Here is a 24,290-nt window from a genome sequence, read left to right as displayed (position 1 = left end):
TGAGACAATAGTTAGCATACCACAACATATTCCATCCTGGATTTTACACACACACACACACACACACACACACACACACACACACACACACACACACACACACACACAAACGGGGAGGCGAGGGGGGGGGAATACTGTTGGTTGGGCGGTACATGCACCCTTCTATGATAAATGCTAAATAGTAATTATCTGTAGGTAAATTGCTGAATGTCCCTTGTAACAGTATCCATGTTTTATTGAGTTGCATTAGCTTAGTATATGTTCTACCAATATGAATCTAAATTTTTCTTTTCTTACTTCTTAGGATGTTGCAGTCATAGTATGTCACCTAATTACAATGTCGTCTCCGTTGTAAGTACACATAAGCTGATAAAATGGTCAAAAAATCATTTGACACTGGCCTTATTATCTGGATTAACAAGTCAAACAAGTGAATTATATTAATAATCAGTGGATGACCATTTTGTCAGCTTATTTGTAAAAGGAAGTCACTTAGAGTAGTGCTTTATATGACAAATTTTTGGTACTTCATCAAAATCTTTCTTCTTTGAGCTTCTGAAACATTTTCACTTAGTTTAAATATTCTGTAATTGCAGAACTAATAAATATTATCTTCATTAATGATATTTAAATTAATTAGTGCAAACTCACATGAAATTCAGCTTCACTTGCATCTTGAAAAGTAATAATTTTAGTTGCTTAAGTTTTATGTGCACTTTGTAATATTGTTAGCACTTATGAAACAGCTGCTAACTATATTAACGGGACCAAATTGTTTTCATCTGAGCATGAGGAGTCACAGTTTTCTGTTTATGAGTTGTAGCAGCCCAAATATAGTAAAAAGTTTCAATTGATAGCCAATGGGAGTTAACGATGTAGTGAACTGTAGCTGTTTTAATTGTTTGAGAGAGCAGTGAAGTAATTCACACTTTTCAGAGTGGCTGTTTATGGGCTTGACCACATACTCAGTTTTTGGGTATAGTGGCTTTTGACTGTAAAACATTTTCTGTTGATATTCTGCCTTAAAATATGCATTGCTGAACTGACCTGTCTTCTAATCTTGGATGCAGCTGATGGGAATGCTAGAGTGTACTCTAATTATTTAGTGCCATAAAACAATGATTTTGCATATTATGTGAACAGCTTCACCAAAGATGCAGTGAGCCACTGTAGATTTCTTTATTCATCTTTAATCTATACTTTTTTTGTTCTCTCCACTCTTATTTTGGCAGGTGTTTTAATCATTTAGGTGTAAATGTTTTTAACTGAAGGGCATTTGGCTATAATTTCTCTTGTAAGAAGAGACTTTTGTTTGTGGTGTAAAGTATTGCCTTATTTATTCATTTAGTTTAAGGGTAATTTTCACATAAAGTCCCCTATGAAAGGAGAAAATAAGTCAAATGATGTATATGTGTGTGATATGCTATAGCAGCATTCTAATGGTTTCCAAGCCTTTTGTTTCCCATGTCTCCACCTCCTAGCCTTCTGTAATTGTAAGACTGCACATTGGTCAAGGAGCTGCACTCATATTCAGAATGAGTGGGCTGCATATCCCTTTCAAGCTTTCAGATTTAGATTTCTCTTAATTTCTCTAAATTGTTTTTACATCTAAATCTACAACTATACTTCGCATGTCACCTTACAGTGTGTGATTTAGTTTACCTCAAGTATCTCTGTCATTTTTTCTCTTCGTGATTCCATCTGCAAATGGTACGTGAGAAGAATGACTGATAAACTTCTCTACGAGCTCTGATTTATCAGATTTCCTTGTCATGGACATTTCACAAAATGTATGTAGGAGGAAATTCACACTCTTGGAAATGCAGCATCTCTCTCTCTCTCTCTCTCTCTCTCTCTCTCTCTCTCTCTCTCTCTCTCTCTCACACACACACACACACACACACACACACACACACACACACACACACACACAACTATTTCTTCTGTGAATGAATTATATTTGGGTAAGATTCTTCCAATCAATCTCATCTTGGCATTTATATCTAAATGTGGAATGTGGAATGTTTCCCTCTATTATATTCATCTTGGCATTTGATTTTCCTACAACTGATTGTATGTGGTCATTCCACTTCAGATTGCTCCAGATGGTCACACTCATAATTTTACAGTTGTTACAGCTTCCAGCAAGTTTTCAAAAGTAATGTAATCAAAGAGTAATGGATCTCTTTGCCTATTTACATGCAATATGTTGCATTTATTTATGTTCAGGATCAGCTGCTAATTCTTGCACCAAGCATTGTTCCTCCACAGGTCTTCCTGCATTTTGCTACAGTCTTCTGAGGTTTGACTTGATCATTTATATGTGTTATAAACAATGAATGTCCTCTAACACTACTTTGGGATACTCCAGAAATTACCTTTGCATCTGTCAGTTTCAACCCATTAAAAATAACATATTGAGTGAGTGTCATCTCTTAGAAAGTCCTGAATCAAGTCACTAATCGGGTTCAGTACTCGGTAAACTCGTATATTGTTCACTAAATGACAGTGACTAACTATTTCAAATTCCTATTGGAAGTCAAGGAACGTGGCATCAAGCTGCGGGCCTTTGTCTACAGCACTCCGAATATCATGGATGAATAAGTAAACTGTTTCACAAAGTCCCTGTTTACAGAATCATTTTGGTCTTTTTGGAGGACATTTTCATTCTTAAGAAATATCATAGTGTGTAAATGTAGAACATGTTCCATAATTCTACAACAGACTGATGTCAGCAATAAAAGCCTGAAATTATTTGCATCTATTTGATAACTCTTCTGGGCAGCAGGAATGAATTATGTGCTTTTTCACAATCACTGGGACATCTTCGTTATTTCAGTCACATGTAACAAGCTGCAATTGGAGTTGGGATGGGGGAAAGGCAGGTTCTTTTGAATATCTCTGTATAATCTCAAGGGTGTCTCATTTGGTCCAAAGTATCTCATCTGGTCCAGATGCCTCTCCATATTTAGTGATATCAGCTGAATTTCTATTCTGTGATCACTTATCTCAGTATCTACCATTTTGATATTTTTGCAGTGATTGAAGGAGGATCTGTGCTATAATACTCTGCAGTGAAACATTTTTGGAATACGAAATTCAGAATTTTGTCCTGCCTGTCATCTCCATTTTGGTGGCTTTATGGTCACTGAGCAACTAATTAGATGCTTTGTTTTTTATCTTTTTGCTGACTTAACACAGATCAAAACTTTTTAGAATTTTTAGTTGGATCAGTTGACAAAATTTTACTTTTGAATTTATCAAAAACTTACCTAATTGTTCTCCTTACACTAATTTTCAGTTAATTCATCTTTGGTTGTCAACTAAATTTGTGATGGAACCCTCTTTGTTTTCATAGCAACTTTGTAACACATCTATTGTACCATAATGAGTCTTTATCACCACCCTCAACCTTGCTCGGCACATACTGGTCTAAGGTGTCTTGTATAATGTTTCTCAGTTTTGTCAATTTTTGTTCCACATCTTCTTTCTTGGAGCTGAATATTTGATGTTGACTACTCAGATAAATTGCAGTGTGTTTCAAATCACTTTTCTGAGGAAAGATATTTTCCAATGTTTCTGGACATACCTTCTAACACTTGTAGTCAGTGATGCTGTAACACCTTTCAGTCACTAATGCCCTCACCTGCATTAACTGATTTGAATAGCTTGTGTCTGTTAGTTACTGCAGGGTCTACGACATTACCCTCATATGTCAGTTCTGTAATTACCCATTCAAGGTAATTTTCAGATAAGATATTGAAAACACTCTCACACGAACCACTGTCTCTGTCATCAATTTTAATAGCATTATTTCTCTCATGGTTTTCCTGGCAAATTGAAATTTCCCCTTATTATGGTGACATGAACAGGAAACTTACTTGCCACATTTTCCATGTTTTCTCAGAAGTGCTCTACCACCACAGCTCACATGGCAGATAGTTGATAAAAGATTAATGCTGAGATGCTCCTTTTGAAAAGGGCATAACTGATTTTCGTCCATATGCTTGTGTAACACCTGATTTCCTTCCCTACGCTTGTCTAAACAGCTTGTGCTCTGTTTGTTGTAACCTCATTGTTGACAAAGCAATGAAGCCCAGTCTGTCTTCCTTCCTTCCTTCCTTATGCATTTGTACAGTGCAATAAACACTTATCATATTATGTGCCACAATATTTGTTTATCTACATGTGATGTGTCATGTATTTGAAGTGTTTGCTTTCTGCCTGGACTGATGATATTATTGCTTGTAAATAATAGAAAAAATAAGTTGGCTACTATGACAGAATATTGTGGTGATGGTTACCCATCCTAATGCCAGTATAGCAAACAAAGCTATATGACTGGTCTTAATTTGTCCGTTATACATTGTACATTGAAGAAAACAGTTTTTTTATTACAGGAGCCTTTTTATCTTTATTTCCAAACAACATATATATTGAATATGTGGCTGAGTACATACTTAATGGCTTATAGATGACTGGCCTGCCCAGTCCTTCAGATTTGACACTGCTTCAACAAGCTGCTTTTCAGAGTTACTGCTTGTTTGCTCAAATAACTTCTCAGTTGGCCTAAAAGGGTTGAGTGGATGCTGTTCCAGATCTAGTCACTGCAAAATACGAAGTGGCTACTGGGAATCAGACCTAGGACCTGTGTACAATTCACCCAAATTAGTCATTTATTACTTATAGACCATGTATGAATACTGTCTATTATTATTTGAAGCATTTGTTCCCAGTACTTCCTTCACAACATTTTCCAGCAACAAAGTATGTATGTCAGATAAAGTTTTCTGTACAGATCATGCCCTTGTACTTCTAACTTTAGCACCTCAAATGTTGGCACCTGACTCTCTGTAAAACTTGTAAAGGAAGGAAAGGGGCAAAGGCAGGTTGATGCTTTGAGAATATATTCTAAGGTGCTTCAAAGGTAAGAGCACCATCTAAAGAAGGAGCCATCCTTCAATAAACAGTTTTTGAACTATCAAAAATGTTGCATATGTTAAAAGCTCCCCAATAAATTTCCAGAATGTGTAGTACCATGTGTGTAATTTCAGTTACTGATTTCATTTATACACCTCTTGAATGGAAAGATCTGAACTTCATTGACATACTTCTGATATAACACATCAATATTCGTGATTGTAATCACCATTAGGAAGTATTATTCCTCAAACACAAATAGCCTCTATTATGCCTTTTGACAGGGAATGTTGTTATTGGTGCATATTCATGCAGAATACTTTGAATTGAGTGTCTTGGAAGGCTATTGTCTTGGAAATGTAGAGTTATATTCTCCTCAATAAATAAAGTACAGTTAACAGGGAAAATTGTTTCTTAATCATTCTGTGGCTGTAAACTGCCTCAAGAGGTGAACAGTCTACATTACAAACAGGCATTTACATTTCTGCCATATCACTTGTCATAAGATGCATGAGCTTAAAACTTTTGTTGCATGACAACACCTAACAAGCAGATGAGCTTTATTGCTGCTCTCTGTAAAACATATTTCATTTTAAAATTTTTCCAACTGTCTTATGGTTACAGCTGAGCTCTTGATATCAGTCTTAGATTAAGAGTCAAGAAACACAATCAAGGCATTTTTTTCCATTTATTTTGTTCTTTTGATACAATTTTATCTACATTAGGTCTAATATCATTAGTGTATGCTCATGTGAGCTTTTCTTGCCCTCCTCATGCTGGTCACAGCTGGATATTATTTTGTAGAAATTTATTCTTTCATTTTATACACTGGAATGGTGCATATGTAGCTTAACAGAATACTGAACTTAAAGGAATTAAAATTACAGTTACTGCATCAACATTTTGTTTCAGGCCTATCGTCACCACCATTGGCCCCACACAACAACCTCCGTGGTGACAACTGCATACAGGGGTCACCATCAACAGCTGGCCCCGTCATGCTGTTCCTAGTGGCACAACTTTTACTTGGTTGTGGAGGTTCACCACTTTTCACCCTTGGAACAACGTACATAGATGACCATGTTCGACCAGAAAGTGCCTCTCTCTATATTGGTAATCTTGTGTTTCATGTGATCAGTACTTCATTTTATAATAACTGTTGCTGACTGCAACGAAAATAGTTTGAATCTGTTAATATACTTTATTTTAGTACTAATTATTATTTTATGTGTAGTGCATATACTGTATTTTACACAAGAGGGTCTGTATGAGAGTTATTCAATTGTTTTCAGCACAAAGTGTACCAAAACTGTGGAAGTGTGTTTAGTGTTTGAAAAATTTATTTTTGGCCTTCAAGGCTGTTCCATCTGAATAGTCACTCTAAGTTACAAAGATAGTTTTCACTTTCAGTCCCAGTAATGTTATAATTAATTGTTACAGAATAATCTGAGGGGCATTTATTACATTAAATATAGTTCTGTATTGGATTTTCACACACCAGAATTCAGCTAACACTCTGTCTGTCTTTTTGTTGCAGGCTGCATGTACAGCATGGCAGCATTTGGACCAGTCCTAGGATTTCTCCTTGGAGCTTATCTTTTATCATTCCATATGGATTCCTTTTCTGGAACCATCGTTAATATAGGTAAGGACTTTGTAGTGTATCAGTTATCAGATTTCAAATTTGACTACTACAGTTTTATAACCTACTACATTTATAAGTTGATCAGCTGTTAGGAATGGTACAAAACAGACACCAACCCTTTATAAGATGGTCCTGAAGTAGAATGATTCGTATGAAATTCCCATTTACAAAATGAAACAAAAATTCTCATTAATTCAATGACCTATCTTACAATGTGTTCATCTCCAACTCTCAGATGGTTCTGTAAAAACCTCAGACTTTCAGATCCACCAAGAAGCAACGGTACCTCAGGTTTCACAGCTGTCATTTGTTCTACATTAAAAAGGCCCTCAATTGCACCCATGGGCTTTGCATCTGCTTTGATGTTACCAGAACTGTCACAGACAGACAATGTCCTGCCCAAATAGTCTAGAAATAGTTTTCTCTGCCCTTACTTCCTGTGACTCCAATGAACCCATCACAACTGTACTGCTTAGTACTCCTGTTGTCGTCTAATAACACCCAAGCATTGTGAAAGGCAACCACATCCTGCGCCAGTGCTTTGACTACTTCTCAACATGCCCAATGATGAGGGAGAATCTGCTACAGCCATGCATCCTCATAGCATTTCAAGTAAGTGTTGGTCATTCCCAATCACTTTCTATCTGCTCATTTCTAATATGGTGAGCACTCTGTGGGTGCAACCTAACAGGTGTGTGGCAAAGGAAACGTGGCAATTAGCTACATCACAACACAGTATGAGGCCTGTGGAAAAACGTTGAGCCTATGCACATTGCAGCTTTGTGATCATATTGCATCCACCTGATTTCCACGTGGCTATGCTAGCCGCGCAGGCAGCTGTGTTATAAGACAAGATAGTGTCGGTCATCTTTCAGCAACTTCCATCAAGCTGTGTGAAGTTTATTTACCTTCTCTCTTGCACACATCAGCAGTGTGAATGCCATGCAGATTGAGCACACTCTTGCAGTGCCCTAGGACCTACCCAAAATACTATCCTCATCATCAAAGTAGCATCTGTTACCCACTTAGTCCATCTCTATGCCAACCCTGCAGCCAATGCTGAACTGCACAGTTCCTTCTTCTGTGGATGATCTTGATTCTAAAACTGTTGTATATAAACCCATTCATCACCTCCTTCTGCAGATCAGTCATGTGCATTTTTTTGTCATAGTCAGGCTAGAGTCATTGTGAAGTAGCCATATTGTACACTGGCTGTGCTGGAATTATCATACAGCTTTCTTTGTAGGAATGAAAACTTATCAGCTGTGTACCCACTACTAGGCAACACCAAAGTGTAGGAGCTGTAAACTCAGATACCTAGTTGTTGAATATTCTGCACACTAAAACACCAGTGGCTTAACAGCTGTTTCAGTACTTGTGCCTGTTAACTACACAAGTGGGAGCTGTGCTCATGGCCAAAATCTTTATTAGCCTCTTCCTCCTCACTCACATTTTTCTATGTTGTCATTTTCCAGACAACCCCTTCCCCACAGCAAACTCGTAGACATCTCCTCCTCTCCTTCTTCCCATGACCTATTAATCTATTCCAGTATCTGAACACCATACCTTCTGATAGTTTAGTTGTTACATTCCTTTACTATCCTCCCCTCCCATCTGTCAGTATGAGCAATCACATGGTGTTGCCATGGATGTACATGTTCTATTATCTGTGTGGTGATGGATCCTCGTACTTGTGAAAGATTGGTTCCTCAGAAACTCAACATGCTTTTCCCATTATGTGTGTATGTATACAAAACACATCTACGTGTGAGAGATTGAGCGAGTTTCCTCATTTTTGTTTAGTATTCTTGTTCTATAGTGATAGTGAAAATATGTTGTGGAACCAGTGGAGCAAATCTTGTTTACTATGTTGGGACAGACCTGCATATTACTATTGATGCAGTCCATTATCTGTAGTGAAATTGGCTGATGAGCAAATGAGTTTCTCATAGTTGAGAGATGGCTTATGCAAGGTGTTTAGCAGGCTGTTAGTCCTTCAGTGCTCTCAATTATTGAGATCTGTGTTTGCATTTTATTATTCATTAGATCATACTTTTGCTATGGGTTACATTAACCCTTAAGTTATGAAAATGGTAAGTAGTAATTTATAACTCAAACACCAGTCATGGAAAAAAACTTGACGATTTCTTTTGTTTGGTATTATTTTGACTGAATCCGTTATTATTCAGAAACAGATCTTTTTTTTTTCTCTCTCTCTCTTTCAAAAAACAACACGTAATATTATTTGTTCACAGATCCTGGAGACCGCCGTTGGGTGGGAATGTGGTGGGGAGGTTTCCTCTTGTGTGGCCTCCTACTGATTCTTGTTGCCATTCCATTTTATGCCTTCCCAAAAACTCTGCAGGTAAACTTTGATTATGATAATATATACAAACTATATGAGTTTTGATTACAATGCCTTTAATGTCTGAGATTAATGAATTATATATGCAAGTAAATGAAGTAAAGTCCCTTATTTACATTGCTGCATTTTACATTTTCCGTTTTTAGATTCATTGTTGTCAGTCCCAACAAAAGTCCTATTCTCCCGATACAACCCTTTCCTATTGTTAATGATTCCATGTTACAACATTTTCTGCATTTTAAGTTTTCTTTGATGTTATCATGACCTTTAACATTGATTTTCATACAGATTTCTGCAAAAAGTGCATCATATTTCTGCTCAAAGTCAGCCTTGAAAAAAAGCAGAAAAAGCAGACTGTATGCAGAGTTATTGGTCATGTAATGTAGTGTTAGCACAGGAAGCAAGATTTTCATTGCCGTCATGTTGTGTAATGGCCACCTGTATTATAGGTTCGCAGTGTTTGGAAGAGTGGGAAGTATGCTGAGTCACTGCCTTTGTGATAATCACAATCTAACAATAATGACTCCCCTAGCAACATTCCTTTTTCTTATTGCATTGCATTATAACAGCTTTAATTTACTTTCAGTCATTGATACAAATAAACACTGCTTTTGAAGATGGTCATCTCTGTAATGAGCTTACACTAACCATTGTTACTTTCGCGTAAAATATGCTAATCTGTACTAGGCATGTAGTCTTAGTTGGTATAAATTGATGTCAGACATAAACATTCCACCTCAAGATGCTCCGTAACGTGATAACGATTTCCATCCTCTTTCTCATCCAGGACATTCCTGACCTGAGTGACCTCCTTTTTGGCAACAAGCTGTAGATTTCATGCCAATTGTTCTCTGTTTATGATCACTGCCAACTTTAATATTTAACCAATATTATGTGACGAGCTTTATTTACCATAATTTTATAATGGTTTTCAAAAACCAGTTGTGCTAAGCAGTAGAGAAGCTATGGAAGATGTTAACATTTTGAGGCAGTTCATTGATAGTGCAGCAGGTGGTGATAATGCGTGTGATGCTTTGTATACTGTGGAGAGAAAAGTAGAGCTAACTGCTGTTAGAAAGAAACAAAAACAATTATTTCAGATGTTTTAAACAGGCAAAATTTAAATTATTTTAATTTCATATTTTGAACAATATAAAGAGAATAACAGTAAGAGAAATTTGTTCATTTTTGCTTGTTGTATTTCCTTTGCTTTCCTGTATTTTACAGTTTCCTGCATTTTACAACTTTTTGGATTAGTCCACTGAAAAATGTAACAAGGGTCTTTTACTGCACTATGTTCTCAGGCTGAATTTCTAATTCATGAAGAACAGTTTAAATTTCATGGAACTCTGTTTTACACTATTTTCTGTAACAGAAATTACATGATCAGAAGTAGTCAAATGAAGCTTCAGTCTCCTATAATTTTTTTGCATGGTTGCCATATTTTTGCCCATTGCATAGTGATGTGGGCCGGGTATATTCCCAGTGGAAGGGAACTTATAAAATGGGAATATTGCCAGGCATATTTCTTTGGCATGAAAAGATTCCCAAAAATTTGAAGTTTATAAAAATTTTTAGATTTTGAATGTTTTAACACTTATTAACAGTTAAAGAACCTCAAAGCTAGGTTAACTAAGTAAATTCATACATTTTAATCCAATATTTATCATTCCACACATTAATTTCCTTGCAAATTCCATGCAAAACATCGTTTACCATAAGTCTGGCGGAAAAAATTTTTTTAAATATTTGCTAGGTCTACTATTTTTAGGCAAGTTGAAACCCCACATTTCTTAGAATGAAACCTGAATTTACAAAATTTTTCTCTGAAGGTGTAATTCTCATTTGGGCGTTATTTGTAGTATTTTTTAATTTTTCCAAACGAATGACTAGAGGTGTTTCACTTTCAGAATTCAAAGACTCCTCATTTCATGTGATGAGTTATGATTTATAAAATTATTTTCTGAAATATCACAATTACTTTAACTTTTAGAATTGTTAATTAATATTTTACCATGTTCTATGTCAATAAAATTACTTGTATTTTCAAGTAAATAATAAATCTCAGCCAGTTTATTCACATAAGTTTTCCTCGAAATGTCCTTTTCAATGACTAATGTTTACAAAATTTGCACAAGTTTAAAATAAACTTAATAGCCTAAAATATCTCTAATGCTGACGGAAAACTTAAGAAATCAAGTAAACAAACTTCCCTATGTGTTTTAGTAACTTTTGTTACTAGATGGCATATCAATATTATAAACTCAGTTTTTCTAAAGGTTGATTACTTCGACGTTGGCAGTTCTAGGAAATGTAAGAGTAATAAATGTTGATGCTTGGCAGTTCGGGGGCTAATTCTTTGATATTTAAAACATTGAAAATCAAAAATTGTGTTTATTTCTAACAAGGAGGTTAAGTCCAGACCCATATAAGATTTAACCATATAATTACTGCTTTTATCTATTAAGTTTTTTGAGCTGTCTTGCTGATTAATCATAATTTCTCAGGAATTTATGAATTTTGGGAACATTGCCGGCAATATTCCCTGGGAATATTTCTTCGATTTTAAATTCCCGGAAATTTTACAACACTACCATTGCATATGAAATAAGTTGTTGACATTGAGCTGAACACTGAACATTTGTCTGTAGTTTTCCTCCATTTTCTCTGTCCCATCAGCTAAATACAATTTTGAGCAATTGTGGATGACTTTCCCTTCAACACTTCTGCCTGAAGAAGAAACTGGCTCCAAAAACTTGCCATTTACAAGTTACTGTATAGCGCATGATGGAAATTACTTAATACCAGTGATTGGCAGTACCTGTCCTATTCAATTTTCATATGCAGTGGAAGAGAACTGACTAATTTGGTAGACTATTGACTGAAGCTGCAAAAAGCAAATGTTAATTCACAATTGTGAAACTGGTGTCAACCAACATCCCTGTACTGTGGCATCAGAAACCAAAGAAGACAAAACCAAAATACATTAACTAACAGAAGTTTTTAAATATAAAAAAAAACTATTCTCAAAAGCTGTAGTCTTATCTTAACTGAATGTACTTTATATTTTCTTTCTTTTATAGTGAATACAGTGCATTACCAAAACATGAGTTTGCTTTATCAGTCATCAGTCATAGGTGCAGTAGCAGTGATATAGCAGGAAAACAGATATTAAAAAAAAAACAGAATTGAAAGCATAATAGCAAGTTCCAGTGGTTGTCAAGTATTAAAAAGATTTAAATTTACCTACCAAACAAAACAAGATGGTACCTGCTCTTTATGCAACATAAACTGCACAATGCCAAAGGGGAAGAGATACATGAAGCACCTTGCGATCATGGGGAAAATGACCAATATTTGTATACGACCATTTTACGCATGTGATGTGCTAGAATTATGTTTTTGATGATAGTTTTATGGTATTTAAATTTTTATTTTCATATAGTTTGCATTTGTTTTCTGAAGGTTTGGAAGAGGGCTGTTATGCCAGATATTGATTTGTCAGTTTTGTTAATAGATTTTGACTGTGTGTGGTTTGTTAGACTTGAATCAAAAACTACTTTTTCCAGTATCTCAACTGACAGAGGACTGGACATAAAGAAAAATACATGGACTATGTCTTCCTTAAGCATAAGGTGCAATGAAAAAGAAACGAGCCAGAGACTGTAAAATGAAAACAGCTGAAAAGATTGTAATGTTGTTGCCTGCGGAAGGAGGTGTGGTCCCTGTAAGAGTGCTGAGATGATAAACTCACTGCTAGAGGGAGACAGGCACATCCACGAGTTACCAGAGCAAGTACATGCATGTGCCAACCATCCACTGCAGTCAGTCATGCTGAAAAGAATGAAGGCTTCAAACAAAGAGCAAAAGGGTGTGAAGTGTATCATTTTTGGTTGTGTTGACTTTGCATTCTTCCAGTGGGTATCTAAGTACTTTGCCTTGGTTGAGAGTGAGGACACATTGTCTCATCTCCAGTGAACACTTGTGACAGGAACTCATTCCCCTCCTTGACATAGCACTGCAGATGTGCCATAGAGAGTTTCATTTGACATGCTTCCTGTGTTGATTGAGTGTGAGACGTTCACTGGGTGCACACTTTGTGAAATTTCAAGGTGTCCTTAATGATGGCATGAACATTTCTGATGCTTAATCTGACCTCTGCAGCAATGGCTGCTTTCATAACTCACCACTCATGAGTAATGAGAGCATGTTGCTGCTGGATAATGGCATAAGTAAAACAGTGTGGTGTTCCAGCCTGTGCATCACTGGCCAATGACATCTGTCCTTCCGACAATCACTTGACCCTTCAAGGAAGGTTAGGGTTTAATGTCCTGTCATCAGTGAAGTCGTTAGAGATGGAGCACAAGCTGAGATTGTTTTAAAGATGGGGAAGGAAATTAGCCATGCCCTTTTAAAGGAATTGTTTCAGTGATTCCAGAAAAATTTAGGGAAATCAGGAAAAATCTAAATCTTGATGGCCAGATGCAGATTTGAAAGCAAATCGAGCCCATTGTTCTGCCCACTGCTGCTCCTAGCTCGGTCTGACCACTCCAATGGACAGGCAGTATTCTCCATACACTTGTGCCATTATTCAGTAAATCTTTGTTCCTTGCACTCCTTTCACTTTCAGGAAACATGCCTCTTTGACCTTTTGAAGCCTCCATTTAACTACTGTCACTACAATTGAATGCAGACAGTGGTTGGTGCATGTGAAAGCTCACTCTCTCATCATGTGGGAGTGTCCCCCTAGTAGCAAATATGGAATCACAGTGCTCTTGTCGGCCACAGTACTCATTGAGTGCAACTATCATTTTCTCATTTTATGAAAATTTCCTCCCAGAAAGCCAAAGTGTCAAGTTAGGGAACAGGAAGAAGTCACTTTGGGCTATGTTTGATGAGTAGAATAGACGAGATTGTTATTTCTGATTTGTGTGATTGTTCACTATCTTGGTGAAAGAGTAGTTTTTTCCTTGCCAACCTAGGCCTTTTTCGGCCAATGCCAGTTGCAAACAGTCCAGCAGTGTAACATAATAGCATCCAGTTATGGCTTTACTCTTTCTAAGTAATCTAAGGGGATTATTCCTTGCGAATTTCTAAAAACAGTGCCACACCTTGCTGCTTGACAAAATGATCATTACCTTCTTCGGTGCACTTTTACCAGCCTTTGTCCATTGATTTGATTGCCGTTTTGACTCTGGTATGTAACAATAGATCCGGGTTTCATTGGCAGTCAAACTTCAGCACAAAAAGTCTTATGGATGGCAAAAAAACATTGCCAATTTATTAATTCCCAAGCAAATGGTCTTTAGTGTTGGTCCAGAGTGTATGTGAACATCATCCAATTCTGTTTTGATTTGTGTGGCAGTCCAGACCCTCAAATGAAAATGTTTAATAACAGCACAAAACTTGGTTTTGTCCATTTTCAATCGCAGTCAACACACTGATCAACTCGGATGCTGTCTGTAATGAACTGTACTGAACTGTATGCTGTACATTGCTGAAATGCTATACACAATCCTTGGTATAATCAAGCTTACCAACCATGAAGGCACAACAAAAAAGTTCCATTCTTCATGGAAATTTACCACAAATATCTGACCACCCTCATATTTTTCTGAATAAGTTTCAATGTTCATTTGTACATATCAAAAAATTTACCATCTTTTACTGGAAATGATGCTTAAACATTGAGTAGAATGTCACACAGCATACTTATATGAAAGAAAGAGTTCACTTTTGTGGAAGAAAAATATCCCAAATTTCTCTTTAGTTTATTTCAAAAGCTCAGAATTATGCAAAAGTGGTTACTTTTTCTTTTCACGATGATAGTGGTTTGATAAGCTGAAAAATCACCTTTGGATTCCCTTCATTCTTTCCAAATTCTACAGAGCTCCATACAGTTTTGTGAGACCAGCACTTCTAGGTAGATGAATGTAGCAGGTAGTTTGATTTTTTTCACATCACCATCATTGCAGGGCTTGAAAGAAACAGAAAGAAGCTAGTAGGAAAATGAAGTTGTCATCCTGCAGATGTTTAGATTGGCAGAGCCCTGCTTCAGAAAGGCAGGTAACACGGTACTTGTTCCAGTTTGGCACACTTTTGTAACTTGCCAAACAATCAATCAAACATGCTGCAAAGCATAAAAGAATTCAATTTCAACACTAGATTTTTTCATAATCTATATGGAAAAATCTGCCAATTGAAAATTCACTTAAGGGCAATGCAAAACCTTTGGTTCATTTTATTTTACAAGCTTTACACACATACAAAGATAAATCAGAAATAAAGTAATTTAAAAGAGTCAGTTTCTGTGTAATTTTTTTTCTATAATATTTTATGCACATAAGTGATGATAGTGTGACAGTGGGACACAAACATAAACATGGACAAATCTGGTATTTTCAGAATCAATCAAGGTTTTTCAATGGCTATAAACAAGTGCGACAGATATTAAGAAATGGGAAGTGAGGATGTTAACAGAAAAGAGACTATGTAATCTATTGAGAAATTTTACAAAAGTCACAAAAATAATTGAAGAAACATTCGTTCTTAAAAAAACATTCATTCTTAAAAAACCATTGGTTTGGAAAGCATGAAATTCATCTTGCTGAATGTTGATTTGTCCTTTTTTGGTGGGAGACTGTTTATCAGTCAATTTTAATTCAACACTTTAAGTTCTGATTTTCGATTTATATTTTACCTTTCTCATTTTTAGTCTCTTAGTAGAAAATGAATCTTGCTGTATTTTATGACAGATTATTAACTACCTATGCTTCTGTTTTTCACTAGAGAGAAAAAGAGAAAATTCGTATGTTGGAAAAAGCTCGTCCACCGGATGCCCCAAGGCCACATAAGTCTACAGACCCAAATACATCTTGTGGGCAAACAAATGATTCAGGCTATGGGAAAGATATAAAAGGTGAGATTGATGGTTAATGGACATTTCTTAATTTATCTCTTTTGATGACAGTATTTTTTATTACAGTAATTGATTCTTCCATCACTTCTTGGAAGAACACCTTCATGGTTATAACACTTTGTAAAACACACAATTTTGTGCTTTTAATTTATATTTTATATTTATATGAACATTTAATTTGATTTGTCTGCCACCATGTCAGCATTTTTGTTCCAGGACAAATTTAGTGGCAGAATGGAGTCAGTTATCTGACCTACTCAGAATACAGCATGAAATCTGCACAAAAAATGAAACTTTATTTTTACTTACTGTTTAGTTCTTATTAAGTTTGATGTTGAGATGAAAAGATCAATTTAGTGGGAGGTAACATTTTGAATTAAGTCTTATTAACTGTTGGCAAGACTGTTTGTTTTCTGTTCACATGATTAGTAATGAGGTAATAGTTGTTGCATTTCATTGCTGTGTTAAATATTGACTTTACTCTTTAAACTTGATGATGACTGACATCATTTATTTTTACCTTATGATCTGCACATTATGAACTATTTAATCAGTTACCGTAATGATTTTCATTATTTTTGTTGTAGACATTCCACGCTCAATGTGGCGACTTGTGTGCAATCCTGTTTACGTGGTTACTTGTTTGGGTGCCTGTATGGAACTTATTATTGTATCGGGTTTTGTTGTGTTCCTGCCAAAATACCTGGAGACACAGTTCAGTCTTGGAAAAAGTCAAGCCAGTGTATTTACAGGTCTGTATAAAGAGAAAAGTTGCATTTGAGCTTCACATTGCTGTCATTTATTGTAAGTTGATCCATATATTTTAAAGTAGATGGTCATTGCTTTAAGTATCTTGAATGAGTGAAAGTTTTAACACAACTGATGACATGTCATGAGTACAGTATTACATATCAGCTAGCACTATGACCATATTTGTTTACTGTGTGACAAAAGTTGTCTGCAGATTGTGCATATTGCACAGTGGAGATCTCAGTCTTTTGGATGTAAAGTTTACACTTTCCTCATACACTCCATATGTTGCACCCTATGGTTTTCATTTGTTTCCAAAGTTGAAAGAATATCTATGTGGAAATACTTTCCCTCACAACTGTAAGGTTTTAGAGGTAATGTTGAACTGAATGAGAAAGCATGTAATGCATATATAGTGCTGGAATCAGAAACACTCTTCCCAATAGTCAAAAAATAATTGGACATCAGTTGTATATATGTGCAAAACTAACTAAAATATATTCTTAATGTGTACCTTCTGGAGTATCAGGCAGGTAGCCAAAAAAAGAATGAAATGCTTTTGATATGCAAAAGGAGAAAAACTCACTGTCTATTGTACTGTAATATGGGATTCCATTGTCGGGAAAAAGTAAAAGAAAATGATGAAGGAAAAATGGGGATCTTATAAAAGAATGAGGCAGTAAAGCGATCCCAAAGTTGAATTATGGGAAACACGGGGTATGGCAGTTAACATTGAAAATCCAGCAATGGATGGTATTTGAAAACGTAAGAAGTTACAAATAGTCAATTTCATCTGCATTCAAATCGAATTAGCACTGTGTAGGATAAAGTTTTCGTTTATGACTTTGTATTTGTATTTCAGATGGGTGACTTTAAAATGCTCATTTACCTAGCCTGATGTTTTCCTCTGTAGGTTCACTAAATCAATTTATAAATACTGCAGTTACTCATATAACAACACCATAGCTTTCTTTGTGTACCGTATTTACTCGAATCTAAGCCGCACTTTTTTTCCGGTTTTTGTAATCCAAAAAACCGCCTGCAGCTTAGAATCGAGTGCAAAGCAACTAACTTCTGCCGTCTAATATATGTAGCACTACACAGGCATGCTTTGTAGGCACAAAGATAAATACTGGCACCAAAACCTCTGTGTTAGTAAATAAATTAAAAAAAAGGTGGAAGACGAGCTTTTTTCCTCCGCCCCGAGTTTCGACCACTGCATTTTGGTACCTTATCCAACGAAGTAAATACAAATTTCGTATTGTTCATCTTTGAATGTAGCAGCATTTCAATGTGCTACGAAAATCCGACTGGCAAGACTGTTTGGGATGTTTGTCAATATGGCCAACTCTACGTTCTCAATTTTTTACTACCTATGAGAAGAGATGGTTGCTAATAGGAACTTTTATGAATTGTGAATCACATGCAGTATTCTCTTCACCATAAGAATAATACGAATATAAACATTTTGCCATGTATTCTTTCGTGTTTGCTGCTATCTCATTTAAATCCTGTCTGCCTAATAAACTATGAAACTAGAGTGAGACAACAGCAGATGCGGAGGAATATACATATCATGTCAGCCTAAAACTTTTCTCTCCCCTTGAATTTCGAGTCTCAAATTTCAGGTGCGGCTTAGATTCGGGAAAATTTTTTTTCCTTGATTTCGAGTCTCATTTTTCAGGTGCGGCTTAGATTCGAGTAAGTACGGTAAACAAGTTCATCTCTAATCACCTCACTCTAACAAGTTAAATTTCAGTGCATCTCCTCTATTGTTTGCTTTTCATAGCTAACTTCCAACTCAGATTTGCAGTGCATTTTTGGACTTACAGACATTCAAGAATTTGCCATGTAACTCTATGAATGTTCATTTTTCTTATTCATTATTTCTTTTTAATTTGTCTAGTTATAAGAGTGTTCCATATTCTGGAAGCTAGTGAATCTTTCACTGGCTCTGTTGCAAATACTAAAATTGTGCACTTTGCGTATTCATTTTTTCTTGAAAGTTATCTTTATCATTGTCTTGCAGGTTCAATAGCAATACCTGGAGCCTGTATTGGCATCTTCATGGGTGGCTGCCTCCTTAAACGTTTGGAACTGCGACCTAGGGGTGCTGTGCAGTTTGTTCTGATCTCTAACACAATATGTCTAGCCTGTTATGGGTTGTTGTTCTTCCTTGGCTGTGACAATGTGAAGATGGCAGGAACAACAATACCATACTTCAACAGGTAAGGCATGTGCATAAATAACTGTGCAATACCCCATGACTAAATATTTCTTGAGTCACAGATGCAACTCGTAAATGATGCAAAAATTTGGTGGGTCTATCAAAGCCACAGCTACGGTTATTTTGAAAGGAGAATATGATGCATTAGTGTTGCATGATGTACAAATGTTATGCATGTGTAGCTATTCACTTTGAAGAAACACAACTTCAGAGTAATAGTTGAGGCTTGTCAAATTACTTGAAACGTGTTTGATCATTGAATTTGACCTGTGTCTCTCACATCAGCTCCTCATTTGGCAGCTACCATCTCAAAATCACTGTTTTGCAGTGGCCTTCGAGAGATGTTCTGTGGTACTTCATTTGTTTCTACTGTTGCCTTCCTCCCTTGAAAGAATTCCGTGGACTGGTCCCATGCAACAGCGGATTTATTGCCTGTGTATGTTATCAAACCCAAACTCTTCTGTTGAAATTAATTTGAAATATTTGTGTTTCTAATCTGATTCAAGAAGATTATGTCTCCTTGACTGTCTCCTTGACTGTTTGGACTAATTTTGTTTCTTGTGTCATAATGGAAGCAGAAAAACACTCAGACGTAGTTTCCAACCTTAAGTCACTTAATGATTCCTAGATTGTCTTTAGGTTTAAGATGTTCTAGACTTGTTCAATCCTTTTGACTCTTCCTTTCCTGTTCGACTGGAACAGTCTCCAAATGACGGTAGTCATAAATCAATTCCAATTCCAAAGAAAGCAGGTGTTGACAGATGTGAAAATTACTGAACTATGAGTTTAATAAGTCATGGCTGCAAAATACTGACGCAAATTCTTTACAGATGAGTGGAAAAACTCGTAGAAGCCGACCTCGGGGAAGATCTGTTTGGATTCCGTAGAAATGTTGGGACACGTGAGGCAATACTGACCCTACAACTTATCTTAGAAGATAGATTAAGGAAAGGCAAACCCACGTTTCTAGCATTTGCATACTTAGAGAAAGCTTTTGACAGTGCTGACTGGAATACTCTCTTTCAAAGTCTGAAGGTGGCAGGGGTAAAATGCAGGGAGTGAAAGGCTATTTACCATTTGTACAGAAACCAGATGGCAGTTACATGATTCGAGGGGCATGGAAGGGAAGAACACGTGAAGGTTTTTTCAACTTCGGAAACAAGTAGAGGTCTGGTGGACTCCTGTCCGGACTGTAGGGAGGATCCAGCAACACTTTTCACACAATTTTTTGGCTCCAACGTTGCTGATATGTGGTGAGCATTGAAGTGGAGAATGAGTTACCAGGTCCTTGCAGCTGAGGTTTTGCTATTTTTTTGCTCGGGTTTTGCACAAAGTTATGATAATACACTGCTGTGACACTTGCTACACATGGGACTCAGAACTGTTATGATGATTCCGTGGTGATCCTTACCAAAAATCATCATTTGATTGAGCTCATTGAAATTTTTTTGGGCACAGAGAACCAGATGCCCTCCATTCATTGGACTGTGATTTCAACTCCCGTTCAAAGTCTCTTATCCAAATTTTTGCCGAATGAGGTGGTGCAGTGGTTAGCCCACTGGGCTCGCATTCGGGAGGATGACGGTTCAATCCCACGTCCGGCCATCCTGAGTTAGGTTTTCTGTGATTTCCCTTAATTGGTTCAGGCAAATTCTGGGATGGTTTCTTTGAAAGGGCATGGCCGACTTCCTTCCCCATCCTTCCATAATCCGATGAGACCTATGACCTCGCTGTTTGGTCTCCTCCACCAAATCAACACAACCCCAATCCAAGTTTTCATCAATAGCGATAGTTCAACACAAGAATCCTTGACTTTCATGGTCAGAGCTTCTCTTCAGCAGTCAAGCAGTGTAGGACCCATCTCGCAGAAATTTTTCTGTTCTTCAATCATTTGTTAGAATATCGAATACTGATCTTGGGGAAACTCCCTTGGTTTCAGAGTGTTCCTCACAAGTCACACTGCAATCTTCTTCAAGAGCATCTGCCACAAGTTTCTCACTTTGTTCATCTATTGACATTTTTGGCCTTTCGGGTCTCGGATTATTGTTTATGCTCATATGATCACTATGAAAACAATTAACCGAATGTGAAACTGTACTATGGTCCACAGTAATCTTGCCCCCAATCTAAACTTAATGCACTGTGGATTTCTGTCTGGTTTTTAACACTTAAAGTTTCAATCTTGATGTATGACCTCTGGTCTTCAACAGGCACAGTACCTGAGACCCCTACCGGGCCCATTTCTCCCTCTCGCCAATTTTATGTTGGAGTAAGCAGTTAAAAGAAAAAAAGTTGGGCTTCAAGCAGCTACAACTGAATTTTAGAAATGATTAAATTTGGAGATTTTAACATTCTAGAAAAACAACAATCTTTACTAATAATAAAACTGTGAAGTTATTGTGTCTGTCTTTTTCAACATGCTAATCTCCAGAACTGTTATATGAATTTGCATGCAGTTTTTGCAGATAAGTTGAGTGTAGCTTGGACCAACGTGTAGGCTTTTTTATTTAATCAGAATAGGATCACAGAAAAATAGATATTTTATCTAAAAGCATCATGTCTGTATGTGTGAAGTTGTAGTCTCCAAAGCTACTTCGGGGAATTTTCATGAGGGCCTCACAGGTAACTTGAGCGTAGGATGGGGCACATATATAATTTTTTTGTCAAAATTAAAACACTTTATGAATGCAAACTAACGGCAATTTACTGGGCTAGGATACACGGATTCCCAAATTTCGCTTTGTGCATCAGAAACCTAACAACATTGCTTTGCTTCTTTTTATAAATTTTATTTATATTCTTTGCTAGGAAAAAAAATTTATTACGCTTGCTTTTGTGATTTGGGCGCCCATTCATAATATTTTGATTTAATTTTGTTTACAAATAAAAATGCCAAGAAACTGGTCAAGTTTTTCTGAATCTATCAGAATGGCTAAAAGACTGAAGACTGTGTGGTCTCCAGAATCCAGAGAAGACTGTGAGGTGAGACTTGCTGCAGCTCGAGAACATCACACTTTAGCTCAGTCTTTGGAAACTCCTTCCAAAAGTAAAGTGCGACATAACTCTGATTGAGAGTGTCGTGCATTATTTTGGTTGTTGGAACCCTTCACCCTCATCACCCACAGAGTCTTTTAGTTATTTCTCTTCAGTGTAATATAATAAGAGGGGGAAATGTTGACAGGAAGTGTTGCAGGCAAGTGAGTTTTTATACCCCGATTCTTGCTTAGTTTACCATCTCGTTTAAATGTGTATAATTCCCGGTGAGCTTATGCTGTGCTGTGACCATAAGCAAAGCATGAGACCAGATGCTGTATGTTGTGGGTATGGACCTTAGTTTCAGTTGCTTTTGGCATGGCTAGCTCTGTGCAGCTCTTTCCCTTGTTAGTGACAGTCTCTTCATTCACGTCCACGATCATACTGCTTCAGATGTTACATACAAAGAAGCTTCCCAAATCAAAAATAAATTCAACGCATACGAAGTCTCTGGTGCAGCTATAAATAAATACCTGGGCAATACCAGGTTTCTTGACTAGTTTTGAATAAAGATAACTTTTGAATCACTCCGTTTTCAGACAAGATAACATGTTATTCATTAAGACACAAGTGAGGGATTTCAAATTAGGTAAATCAATCATAAAACAAGAAACAAATACTAGTAAGATCAAATTTTGAAGTAAGAGTATAGTTAGTGGATCATTAATTTGATGTTTTCATTAAAGAAAATGTTTCTGATGAACCTCGTGTTTACAGTCTTAATCAGCAATCCAGAAACAATGCGGTGGATAATAAAGCTATGAAAAAGTAGCTTGGTTAAGAATTTAGGGCTTTCATGTTTTCACGATATATACATTACATTTGGAATAGAGATCACAAAAGAAAAATATGATATTTACTGTAAGAGTGATATTATAGCAAGTTGAGCCTTCCATTTGGTGTGTTTCAATGTGACACGCAGTTTTTGCCTTCTGGCCATTTGTGGTATTATTATTATTATTATTATTATTATTATTATTATTTTAATGTGGGTAATGATATTGTGTGGCTTGGTGGCTCAGTGTCTCAGTGGTAAAGTGACAGACTATGACTCCAAAGATTATAGGTTCAGTCCCTAGTCGGTCCTAGGATTTTTGTCTGCCACTTCCAACTTCTTTTACATCTGGTACTGTTCATTGGTGGGAAAAATACAGAGTTGCTCTGTGGTTCAAATTACACATTAAAGTGTAGGTGGCCTTGTAAATAGCTTTGTTAGTCTGTTTGAAGATCAGAGGAAGGCAATGGTGTATGACTTCTGACGGGACTATGAACTGTGATGTTCAGACCAATCTTTGGATTGATGATAGTTTTACTTTATTGATAGAGCAATGTAATTTTTGACTGAAATGATAATAAGTTCAGCTAAATGTCAGATATCAGCATTTGGAAAAGAAATGTGTGTTTGGTTGCTTATAACACATTATTATCTCATCAATGAAATTTATCATGGTTTTACTACAAGGTATTAATTAAAGTGTGAAATTTCTTTATACTTTCATTATATTTTCTTTGTTCTTGTACCAAACAAACCTTATCAGCCACTTCAATCTTGGACAAATGGTTTAGTTCATGTTTTCTCAGTCCAGAGATGAATTTATTGATTTAAAATGGCTTCAGTGAGGCCTGACATTATCAGGGTGGAGATGGTGGCCTAAATGTAATTTATGAAAAAATTAAACAAATTATTCAGTGAACACATAGTGCATAGTGGGGCGATCACTCTGTTGTAGAAATAATTCAAAAGCCAAAATCGCTTAAATACCGTTTACTGGATAACTGGTTTAAACACACTAAAGTTTCCATCATTGGATCTGAATGTAGATTAATGTAGTTTATAAATGATAATCTACATTCAGATCCAATGTTGGCACCTATAGTGTGTTGAAACCGTTTATCCAGTAAACAGTATGTATGCGATCTTGGCTTTTGAATTATTTATAAAACAAATTAATTGAACATTTTTATTTTTTCATAAAAAGTGGCTTTAATTGCCACTTTGTTAATTGCTGTACTGATTTACTTTACCTATAATTCCAGAAGTTTCTTGAAATGGTACTTTTCTATGGTAACGCTAAAGAAATGTTGCTTGATATTAGTTCTGTTCTTTATATGCAGCATGATTCCATTGTGTAAGGGACTGACCTGACCATTGTTATTGGCATCTTCCTAAATAACTCTGTTAGTGCAGATAATTTTGTGGCTGCTGGAATTTTTATCAGATAGTGAGTGAAAAGTACCACAACTCTAACCTGAATTTAGAGGAACTTTTTTCAGCATTAGGTTCTGGGAACAGTGTGTTGTAATGGTAATAAATTGAAATGTGAAAATGTTACTGTTGTTATTACTGCTTGTGGTCATTTGCACTGAGCATTCTGCGCAAATGAAATACTTTACCATTTTGTCAACCTGTAAAATTGAGACATGCTTTTTA

At 36.3% G+C, this 24,290-nt stretch overlaps 1 protein-coding gene across 2 annotated transcripts in view; it reads left to right on the top strand.

Moving 5' to 3' along the window:
- LOC126161328 (solute carrier organic anion transporter family member 5A1) overlaps positions 1 to 24,290 on the top strand; it is a 547,181-nt gene that overhangs the window by 501,973 nt on the left and 20,918 nt on the right. For both annotated transcript variants that reach the window (XM_049917083.1, XM_049917082.1), the window contains exons 8-13: positions 5,833 to 6,033; positions 6,458 to 6,565; positions 8,821 to 8,930; positions 15,720 to 15,849; positions 16,437 to 16,601; positions 18,629 to 18,827. In XM_049917083.1, coding sequence (XP_049773040.1) covers positions 5,833 to 6,033; positions 6,458 to 6,565; positions 8,821 to 8,930; positions 15,720 to 15,849; positions 16,437 to 16,601; positions 18,629 to 18,827 — 913 coding nt within the window. The remainder of the gene's footprint in view (positions 1 to 5,832; positions 6,034 to 6,457; positions 6,566 to 8,820; positions 8,931 to 15,719; positions 15,850 to 16,436; positions 16,602 to 18,628; positions 18,828 to 24,290) is intronic.

The sequence above is a fragment of the Schistocerca cancellata genome, chromosome 2, assembly GCF_023864275.1.
Source record: "Schistocerca cancellata isolate TAMUIC-IGC-003103 chromosome 2, iqSchCanc2.1, whole genome shotgun sequence".
Taxonomy (NCBI): domain Eukaryota; kingdom Metazoa; phylum Arthropoda; class Insecta; order Orthoptera; family Acrididae; genus Schistocerca; species Schistocerca cancellata.
This window is presented reverse-complemented; position numbering and strand designations above follow the sequence as displayed.